Below are 11925 nucleotides of genomic sequence, written 5' to 3'. Positions count from 1 at the left end.
CTAATAAATATTCAAGTCCATTATAAAGTTGTACATGTATGAATAATGTCCTTTCGTGAGTTATGTTTTGAAGAGAAGTAAGAATGATTCTCATAAAGCCATTAATAAGAGCAAGAGATGAAGTGAGATTTTATGTAAACGTCTAAACGAGTAAATGGAAAATGACTTAGGAGGGTAACAAACTGTTGAGTTTGTTCTTATTTGGTCAATTTTTTATTTTTTATTTTTGTATCCAATATACCGTCAAACTTGTTGTTTATGTTCACCATAACCCTTTGACTGGCTATCACAGGTGATAAACGGTCAAAAGTCGGTCAAAAGGGTTATGGTGAGCACAAACAACATGTTCGATGGTATATTTTATATAAAAAATAGAAAACCAACCAAATGAAAACAAACTAAATAGTTAGCTCTAGAGTCATTTTCCCTTAAAATATCTACTTGAGACAAAGGTCACTATAAATTATTGCAACGATAGTTTACAACAACAGTGATGTTGCTGCAAAGGAACCATAACCAGGAAATCTGTAGTGAAAAACGTCACAGCTATAACGTTAGCTACAACTTTTCCACCTTTAGAGTTCACCTTTAGTGTATGTGCTTTCCGTCGTAGCTAGTGTAAAGTGACACTTGAAAAATACATTTACTTTTCTTTTCACATTAATGGGTGGAAATACTCAGGTGCAGAACTACATTTCAACGAACTTATGACATAACAAAACATTAAAACAGAAAATACACTAGTTCCATCCACAACGGATTTCAACAAACTTTATTAATACTAACGTTGAGATAGCTTCCATACTTTACCTCCTCTTTTGTGAAACTTTCTAAGTCTTCCAAAAATCATTGCCAAAATAAGAATTAGTTTGCTAATATTACTCCATCTTCCAGAAAACCCGTACCATGAATCTATGCAGTCTCGACGAGGTTGAAGTTGTCTTTTGCAACTATAGCCCAATGAGAACCCCACATTTCCATAAGCACTATGCATAAAAAATAATAACTTATTAAAAATTGATAACATATAAGTTAAAAACGAAGAACATATTTATTGATTTGATGGAAGAACCAGCTATAAGTTAGTCCGTATATTGAAAAGTTTAGCCGAAGGAAAGCTAACCTAATGACTTCGAAAATGATGTTCAGTACACTGAAATTCAAAGGGTCTTTCTGCATATTATCGCTTTCTGTAATGCAGATAAGCATAATAATAATTACTAAAATCGGAAGTGGTGAGAGTAGCAAGAAGCCAATTGAACTCTTCTTATGTTCCTTAATGTGATTAACGGCAGTTATGGGTAAATTGTGTTTATCTTCTCTTGGTAAGAAATATGTATATGCTGGAAGGTACCTGGGACAAAATAAACACAATCTTTGTTACTAAATGATACACTAGAATTTCATTTTATATTATACATTGCTATTAAGAAAGCAAGCCACATATAATTTCAAGAAAATAAGCCTAATTCCTTACACAAGGACGACAAGAACTAAGCCATAATTACAAAAACCTTAATAAAGAAATACCCTAGGGTTTAAACACTAATATAAACGTTTCAACGGTTTCACACCAAGAGTATAAATGCAAATGAAAAATAAGAACTCAATATTTATTGTGGTTCATACGGGCAAAGTGATCAATTATGTAAAGCTTAACAAAGAAATACCCATAGTTAGGATTTAAGCACTTACATAAACGATTCAAACAATTTCACACTAAGAGTAAAAATGCAAATGAAAAACAAGAACAAAATATTTATCGTGGTTCACAAGAGCAGAGTGATCGACAATTTTAACGGACGAACACAAGAGAGAGAGAGAGAGAGAGATTGTTTAGTGCTCGTCTTTTGATCGATAAATGGATCAAAAAGCTTATTTTTGTGCCCAGATTTTACAATATACATAATTTTTTAAGCTTAAAAAAATAAATTTATGTTAATCAATGTAATAGATCTAAAATGTCCATGTTTATATCTTAGCTATTGTTCATTTGGGTTTTTGACATGCCTTGCGTAGGTTCCTTATATTATTCTATAAGATGATGAGAGTTAGACTTCCTTGTGTGAAGTCCAAAGTTATTAAAGGTAATGAGAGCTCTTTAATTTTTTTAAACATGTTCGTTTATGTTTATTAGGATACCTCCACCTATTCTACAGGTTGGTGGGAGTTGGTCTTCTTTTCATGAAATCCAAAATATAACACCTCATGTTTTGCATTGGAATTGACGGTTTTCATTTTACTTATTATTAATGAAAGTGCAACCAGTGTGTCACACAGGTTCGCTACCGCCTAATCTATGGGTTTTGGTGGGAGTTGGACTTCTTCTTATGAAATTCAAAAGTCTAAAAGGAATTAACAGATTTTATATAGATTGCCTAAGCATCTTAGATCTCCACCACATATTCTACGAATCCTTGTTGCTATCTGGTCTTATGACTTTGTTACTTGCACTAACTCGTATACTTGAGAGTCTATCTTTTCATCAACATTGATACTGTTGATTGCTTACCTACACAAATTCAAGATATATATATATATATATATATATATATATATATATATATATATATACACACACACACACACTAATATATATATATATATATATATATATATATATATATATTATGATGAAACCCATAAGGAGAAAACCGTAAAGTATAATGAAACTGACCTAAAACCAGCCCATGGAGAATTTTAATCTCAATCGTGACAAAGGAACTAGCCAACAAAAAACTTCTTTTGGGGTTCAACACCTATTTCTAGTCTAGCATCAACGTATTACCTTCAACAATTTAGAAGTATAAAACTCATGTATCATATATGCTTGGAAAGCATGCAATTTTAGCTTTGGATACCTTTACCATATGGAGTTATGTAAAGGAATATTTGACTTTTTTTACAGGCTACTCTTATGCCCTATTCTTCGTTTTTGGCCTAGTGTGTTCAAAGGTCTTTTAAGTAGCTTGTAGGTTTAATGATTTTTTTTTTATTGTTTATAGTTGATATTATGAAGATCATGGGGATGCCCTATTATCTCCTAAATAATAAAGTCTTGTTAAAATACAACTTGAGTTTACTATCATTTTTTGTAATGTTTAAGCTTTGTTTCATGCAAGGAATGGGAGCTTCAATAAACCTACAAATACTAGGATCATATGTGAAAGTAGTGTAGAGGCAAAAGTTGTAGATGATGTAAAGACTGGACCTCCCATTATCTAGAGATCCATAAGAGAACGACATACTCTATTTATGTACTCTCTATCAGCTAATCACTTGTTGTGTGAGAACTGTATACATGAGTCAGATCTAGAGTGAAGGAGCAAGAAAGACTCCATAAAGTGAGAAAAGGATATGAAGACGAATTTAGCACACTACATAACACAAATATTTTGAGTTAAAGATGGGATAGATGACATGAAGACATGCAAGGCTAGATTGGTGGCCAAGGGATTCCAATAGAAGGGAGATGTTGATTCCTTAGTTGAAAAGATGACTGCAACTAGATCAAACATGAATATAGTAGCCTATAAAGATCTTTGACTAAATATGAATAAAGCTTTTCTCCATGATGACCGAAAAGATCAACTCTACAGGGCACATATAAAGAGTTTTCTCATAGTTGAAAAATCAAGTGTACAAGAAGAAGGAAAGTTTATCGCGTTTTTAGCACTATAGCACAACAAAGTTTGATGAATTTACATATTTAGTCACTCAAGTATATTTTGTGTCTAATAGACCATTAAAAAAGAAGTTTAATTACCTATCAATTACACCATTATATGACCTGATACAGGAACAACCCGTTACTTGAGTGACTAAATGTGTAAATTCGCCGAACATTGTTGCTCTACAGTACCAAAAACAAACGCACATATGTGAAGCCACATCAACATGTCACCTGTAAACTGGATACAATTCCCCTCAAACCCTTAATTACCTGATATTTCCTAACGTTAAGGACCAATTGAGCATAAAAAATATTTGAGTGACTAAATCTATAAGTTCGCCAAACATTGTTGTGCAACAGTTCTAAAAACCCAAGTTTATATGGAATGAATCAAACGTCAAAGAAGTTATGACATGTAGCTTAAAGGTAAAAACATGTTTATTGTTAGTTATGACATGTAGAAGATCAATGAGCATAATATATAGTTGTCTAAAGAGCTTAAGATGATGAAAGTAGGATTTACTAAGCCGAAGAAAGTCGTTAGTATAGAGAACTCAATATATAAATGCACCAAGGTTTTTATCATAGAGAAGTTGAAGTTTTTCATGACTTCAACTTCACTTCCAAGTGTTTAATAGAAATGGTTAGAGAGAGAGAGAGAGGAATATTGAAGATTTGAATGACCGATAATGACTAAGTTGTTCAAGCCTTTAAGTAGGATATTATTGTGGTGTGAAGTCTTGATAAAAATGTGTTATTGGTGAGCAAATGTGCTCTTGGTGGGAAAAGCTACTCTTATAGAGTAAATGTGATATTGGTAAGAAAAGGAAAGTTGCTATTGATGAGTAAAGGTGCTCTTAGAGGATAAATGTGCTTTCATTGAACAAATATACTCATTGCGAGCAAATATGCTCTTGGTTAGAGAAGGTGCTCCCTTGGTCACATAATGCCCTCTTAATGGAAATATATTAACTCCTCAAACTTTCTGGACATTTGCAGAAAAACCTATGACATTTAGAGAATGTGTTGGAAGTATCAAAATGCTTTTTAATATCCAAATACGATCTAACACACCAATGTGTTGTCGTAGCTGATTGCAATCCACCTTAATCATAATGAGCTCCATCTTTTTGAATACGTCCATGTTAACTAGTAAATGTGTTGGGGTCATATACATGTGATGCTTTGTTGTTGAATACGCTCTGACAGCCGGAGAATGCGCTGCTGGAGTTGACAATGTGTTGCTGGAGCTGAAAATGTGTTGGTATGTATCTTTAGGAAACTTTTGAATGTGCTAAAGTGCATGAAAAGTATGCATGCACACTCCTCAACATTGAAGATTCTAAAAGTAGTTGTATAGCTACCTTTTTTTGGCTATTTCCATCTATCAACGAATTATGGATGACCATGGCCCATTAGCATTCACATATCCATATGTTTTCCTATATATAGGTACAAATCTTTGTTTACATTCGTCACATAAAAAATTAAATAGTCCACTCATTTTGAGGTTCACAACATATCATGATATATATATATATATATATATATATATATATATATATATATATATATATATATATATACACACACACACACACACACATACACTATGTGTAAGACTCATGTATTACATGAGTGAATTATAAAAAATATAAATGTCTAAATATTTAAGAACTTTGGATTTATAAGAGAATAACAAAAATAATAAAGTATTAAAATTGATTTTTTTATCTATTAAATTTAAATAAATGAAGAAAATGAGCTTTAATTTAGGAATTTTGAAATAAGAAAGTAAGTCAATTAATGAAACTGATACTTATTTATTACTACATTTATTGTAATTATTACACTAAAATATTATATGAAATTTATTAAAATAGGAAAACCCATAAAACGACATGTGGAAAATAAATTAAGAGAAATTAAATATCCTTTTATATTTTATTCCTACTTATCTTCCTAGTCTATCAAATGTTGACATGTGTCATATTTAATGACACATTTAATGAAACTGATAATATTTTAGTCCACTTGTCACCATTTAATGTGCGTAGGAAGATAGTAAGAATAAAATCTAGGAGGATTTTTAATTTCACATAAATTAATTTAAAATAACCATAAAATGACATTTGACAAATTGAATGGGAGTGTGATATGGGGCAAAAAAAACTTTCATTTATTAGAGTGTGTGTGTGTGTGTATATATATATACACACACACACACTCTAATAAATGAATGTCTTTTTTGCCACATGTAACACTCTCTTTAAATTTGCCAAATGTCATTTTGTGGTTATTTTGAATTAATTTCTTCTCCACTTGTCATTTTATATGTTTTTCTATGTTAATAAATTTCACATAATACTTTAATATAATAATTACAATAAATCCTCTCTAATAAATGAAAGTTTTTTTTTTTGCCACATGTCAATCTCTAATGAGTTTTGACACTTGTCATTTTCTGATATTTTTTAAATAAATAATATCCACATGTCAATTTATGGTTTTATTCAATTTTTAAAATTAAAAAGCCATATAATCTTATACTCATATGTCAAATGTAATAAATATTATAATAAATTGCAATTAATATGTTCTTCATTCCTTATTTCAAAATTTTATTTTCAAAAATACTTATTATTTACATTTTAATATTTTATTTTTTTAATCAACCCGCGTAATACACGGGTTTTACACCTAATATAGTAATAAATGAATATCAATTTCATTAATGGATTACCTTCTTATTTCAAAATAACCAAATTAAAACTCATTTGTTTATTTTGTTTATTTATTTAAATTTAAAAGATAAAAAAATCAATATTAATAATTTATTATTTTTCTTATTTTCGTTATTAATTCAAAGTTCTTAAATACTTAAACCTTTATATTTATTTTTTTAATTAACTCACATAATATATGAGTCTTACACTTAGTATATATATATATATATATATATATATATATATATATATATATATATATATATATGTGTGTGTGTTTGCACGTGAGAGACGGTGCATGAGCAGATATATGACCCATTAATGATTTAGAATTATGTTGTGTAACAAAAAGTTAGTAAAAAAAAGTTGGTTAAGAAAGATTTTTGCTTTGTACTAATGTGCGTTTTTCTAGTAGAAATGTTAAAATAATAATTGAAATGTTAAAATAATAATTCATTGATAATAAGCCTAAAATTTTTTCATAAGACAACTATTAATTCGACTTTGTGTTCGTTGCTTTATTTTTACAACTACTTAATAAATTGTATTATTGTTTATATATTAGAACACGAAATTATTACGAGAAAATTCGTTCATATTATTTCAAATTTTAAACTAAAAGTACTAAGTTAGAAATAATTAACCAAATCAACTTCCTAAACATTAATGTTTGTTTATATTTTTGCCTAACCACTCTGATTAGTTTTACAAACCAAATTATTTTTTCGATATATTAAAACATAATGTTTAAAGTATACTCAAATAACAAGTTTTATAAGTATCAATTAAGTATGATAAGCTAGAATAGTTTTTTGAGTTATAATAGTATGATGTTAGATAAGTTGTACTTCGAGTTTTTAATACTAAAATTGTTTTAGTGCAATTAATCAATTTTTTTTATTGTTATAGTTGTTTAATAATTTTATTAGAATTTTTGAAAATTATACTCCATCCGTCCCAATATTATTGTCCAGACAAAAAACACACAAATTAAAAAAAAACATTAATTACCATTAATTTTATATAATAAAATGACAGTTTTGTCATCACTTTAATTAAATACTTATTTGGTTAAGTAATAAAAAAAGGTATTTTAATAAAAAATATTATTTATATTTAGAAATAGACTATTATTTTGGGACAAACCAAAAAGGAAAGATTAATTATAATTTTGAATAGTTAACAAAAATGTCATTAAACAATTTTTAAGTTATGTATTTTATAGTGGTTAAAGTAATAATCAAAAAGTTCAACCGTTATTATATTAAAACAATAATTTATGCGATTAACCCACGTTTTAGTTATGTTAGATGGTTATTTATAAATATACAAAAGAACAATTTTCACATGGACATGTACTAATCATATTATCATGGTATTAAAAAGCTGGTGTTACGATGCATCATGACTTCAAGGCTTATATTAACCGTTAAGGTTTAACAAAATACCAACTTAAGTCATATATTTATATAAAAAGAAATATTAGTAGAAAAAATATAAAAATTATTAATTATATACAAAATTGACGTCTTAAGTCATGCCTTATAAATGACATATCCCGTCATATTTCAAAAAAACTTGAAACTTTACAATAATATTATCGTTAAATCACATCTTATATTATTCAGAACTTTGCATATTTACGTATATTATACCTTTTTTGTTTTACTTTACATTATGGTATGGAATTGGTTTCTTCAATTTATGTATTGATTTTTTTAGCGGGGTTGTCTTTTGAGGTACTTCTTTTGCAATAAATTTAAAAGAAAATATTTTCATAACAATAAATTAACATTGGTTGTTTTTCTTATTTGAACCATTATCCGTTTATTTTATTTTCTGATATTTATCGGTAGATTAAATTAATCACTACAAAAACCATTATTATTTTATTTTGTTTGTGTAGCTGTTAAATCTGTATTCACTTATAAGAAGCTTTTAGAGTAATATCATCCAAGATAAATAAATAATTTTATTATACTTTTAAATGTTATTATTTATTAACTCTCACAAATGAATGTAATTAAAACATCGTAATTACTAGACCCTTTTTATCATTTATTTTTAATATGAAGAAAATAACATATTATAAGTTTGAAATAACAAATACATAGATTTATTAAGTATTATCAACCATTATACATATTAGAATTTTTCTACTTCAACTTCTAGTAAATGTATGTTTTTTGATATAATTCAAGATAAAACAAAGCTTTATACGCATCATTTGATTTAGTGTATAGTGTATAAATTTTGTTAATTCATAGTTACTAAATAACGACTTAGATATTGTTAACAAAATATATTTGTTATTATGTTGACTTTTCTAATTTTATTGGTTGCGTATGGATTCAACTATAGTAAAAAATATTACAGTTTCATTCCTTTTAACCACGATTTGGTCCATCAAATCAAACCAACCTTCCTCTTAGACTTAATTATAAGTACACAACATGAAGTTTGGTAATTTTTATTTTACACATTGAAGTCTTTTGAGTTTATAACACTAGTACATACCTCTTAATTCTTTATATATTAAAACAACAATAGCACTTATAGCTATATCTTGTGGTAGCTCACAATGAAAGGGTGGGGTACCATCACCTTGCTGTCTTGCAAAGTGATACGTCCAAGCCGAGAGATGAAAACACAAATGCATTATAGAAACCATGTGACATGTCGAAGTTGACAACCTGAGGGAATCGTAATGGCCAAATAAAGAACATCCTATAGAGGACACCAATCAATGCTCTAAGTAAGACTAGTATTCTTTTCTGTTCTTTAGAAATTCTTCTAGCTACTTGTGTGAGGTTTATAATAGTTTGTACTTGTATCTTTTGGTGAATTTTAGATCAAATTTTGGGAAGGTTTTTTCTTGGGATATAACTTGGTGTTTAAACCCTTTGAGGATGATCTTGCAATTTTTTATTTTTCCCTAGCTAGCACCCTAGTCGTAATATACTTGCTTGCTGTTCAAAATATAAATAAATTACTTTGTACTTGTATAGCTATTAAATGTTGTTCAATCTCTTCATGTGTTCATGTCTGATAGAAATTTAGTGTTTCCATATCAGGATATACATGGTGTAACAGAATACTAAAATTTTATGAACGTTAGATAAAAAAAAGTATGACACCATCGTGCAATGAAATAGTGGTGGTGAAATTAAAGCATATAACATTCTAAAATACGTCTTAATATTCTGCCCATAAAAATCCATATCTAGGTAGTTGACAAAAAGCAACATATATTCATTAGAAAGGATTTGTACGTTTCGAAGAAAAAGGTATTGCTAAATATACTTTATTAAGCATTATATATATTATAGAATATATACATGTATATAAAGTATTTAAGATAAGATCTGATATATATGCCACCAGAATAATACTTGGTGCTTAAGTTCAAACCTCCAATAGCTAGAGAGTAGTGAAAAGCATTCTATGAAATGTATGTGGCTCTAAGTGTGGTGTCTAACATTAAATTCATTCGGACCACACCGTTACCTACCTGCCAATCGCATATGGTGGGGCCTTTTGTCTAAACTGATTTAAAAAAAAAAAAAAAAAAAAAAAAACAAACCTTAAAATATCGTTGTAATCAATATTGAATATCATTTCACGTTTAAAATCCGTCCCACATGATGGACGTTCGCAACTTAAATCATATTTTGTTGACCATGATGTATTATTGCATATAGATCACTAACAATTCTAATCGTGTAGAATTGAAATTCTGTGTTTGATTGGAATAGTAAATCTAATTTGTCATCATGTAACATTAAAGTTACCTATGTAAATGAAGGTAACTAAGCACGTAAAGTATATTATAGCAAATGTTGAGAGGGGAGATATAATACTTACATCATCGTGATAATTAGAACAATGATTGCTGGAGAGATGAGGGAAAGATCAAACACCGATTCGCCTGCGTGCCTGGTATTCACAACTTGAAACAAAGAGCCTATTACTTTTTCGGAAGGATTCAATCCATCCATGGCTTGAGATTTCCAGCCAATAGAGATTAAAAGCACAAACTGAATCACTATGAACCCAATAGATGTTAGAGCAAGATACCAGCAATGCACCCCTGATAACAAATGGTAATACCCCAACTCGGCTTCATTATCTAAAACATACTTCAGTTCCTCTCTACTATTTATTTTCCCGAAAAACAATAGTAAAAGTCTGAGGAACACAGGGTACAATGTGTTTCCAAGAAGACTTAGTGGGATTAGAATCACAAGCAGGCCTAAGTTTTTCTTGAAAACCATCATGCTTTCATTTGTTGGAAGATATCCGCAGTTGGAGAAAGTAGAGATGGTTGTAACAATTGAGAATACTTGTATATTAAGATTCTTTTTTACGAGCACTTCTTTTGCAGATGTAACAAGGCCTACATATAAAGAAACGAGAAGAAATCCACTTATTTGAAATGCAACGAAGTAACTTACCACGATAACCCCTAAAAACTTCATTGAGTTGTACTTTAAGTGTATATCGGTATTTGAAGTGTTGGATCTGTTCTTCATCTTCTCTGACAACTTAACTTTCTGGATTTGAAGTTCAAGCATTGAGGTGAAAACTTCTCCTCCCAATAGCATGAGAATTGCCAAGGAAAAGAGTTGGGTATTCGAGAAAACCTCCATCTCAACTGTGGCCATGCTAGATACAGTGACTGCTGAGACAGCGGTGAAAAGAAGATCATAGCTTTTTGGGCGATTCATAGGATTCCGTGGCTCCAAAATGGACAAAACGAAGTACCCTAACATGAATAGGGAAACAAAGTAACAGAGTTGCCGCCAAAAAGGATCCAGTCGAAGGAGAAGAGCTCGAAGAAAAGAAGATAGTATGGCTCGAGACCAGTGACACAAACATCTCAGCATATGGTGGAATGACGTTAAGCGTTCTAGGATTTTGCTTACAAACGTAGCGGTAGTAATCTTCATTTTTTTTATTTAATATTTGCTTCTCACTAGAGAACGATTGGAAGTATATAAATTGTTTTTTCTGTTGGCAAACCAGTTTGAGGATAGTGGAATATCGTATACGTAGGAATGAAACATATATGTGGCTTGCGAGTGGCGACTTCCAGAATCAAGGCCACCATCCAAATGCCCATGAGAATATAGATACTATTTATGGCTTGCCAGTGGCGATTTTGAGAACGTCTTCTATTACAATTAATTCATTATGTTTTCAATTTGTTGTAATTTTAACAACTTAACCGTTTTGCTTTAGGTCATTGGGTTTCCACTGCTAACGTGACATTATGACGTGTCAGAAGCGGAATAAAGTGGCGTAAAAATCAATATATACATATATATATATATATATATATATATATATATATATATATATATATATATATATATATATATATATATAGGTTCCTGCGAAAACATAAATACTTTGCGAAAACGCGAAAACATATTTTCTCTTATAAAAGTCAAATACAAGTACTATAAAAATTAAATTTATTAGCAATAAATTAAAGTTAATAAGTTTACATTGGATTGTATTATG

At 29.5% G+C, this 11925-nt stretch overlaps 1 protein-coding gene across 1 annotated transcript; it reads right to left on the bottom strand.

Annotated features, from left to right (window-relative positions):
- Positions 1 to 638: 638 nt before the first annotated feature.
- Positions 639 to 11496, bottom strand: LOC145063150 (cation transporter HKT1;3-like). The gene is made up of 3 exons (XM_079010738.1): positions 10264 to 11496; positions 1124 to 1354; positions 639 to 986 (listed from the first exon to the last, which is right to left on the bottom strand). The coding sequence occupies exons 1-3, from the start codon at positions 11346 to 11348 to the stop codon at positions 782 to 784; spliced, it is 1521 nt and encodes a 506-aa protein (XP_078866864.1). The 5' UTR covers positions 11349 to 11496; the 3' UTR covers positions 639 to 781.
- Between the last annotated feature and the right edge of the window lie 429 nt (positions 11497 to 11925).

Source organism: Lactuca serriola, chromosome 7 (genome assembly GCF_051521515.1).
Source record: "Lactuca serriola cultivar US96UC23 chromosome 7, Lser_US96UC23_V15, whole genome shotgun sequence".
Lineage (NCBI taxonomy): Eukaryota > Viridiplantae > Streptophyta > Magnoliopsida > Asterales > Asteraceae > Lactuca > Lactuca serriola.
This window is presented reverse-complemented; position numbering and strand designations above follow the sequence as displayed.

Excerpts from the sequence above, each read along its gene's own strand:
- LOC145063150 (XM_079010738.1), bottom strand. The coding sequence starts at position 11,348 with ATGAAGATTACTACCGCTACGTTTGTAAGCAAAATCCTAGAACGCTTA. Across the intron at positions 1,355-10,263 it reads GTTCTAATTATCACGATGAT|GTACCTTCCAGCATATACAT; the intron begins GTAAGTATTATA and ends ATTTTGTCCCAG. Across the intron at positions 987-1,123 it reads ATCATTTTCGAAGTCATTAG|TGCTTATGGAAATGTGGGGT; the intron begins GTTAGCTTTCCT and ends TTTTATGCATAG.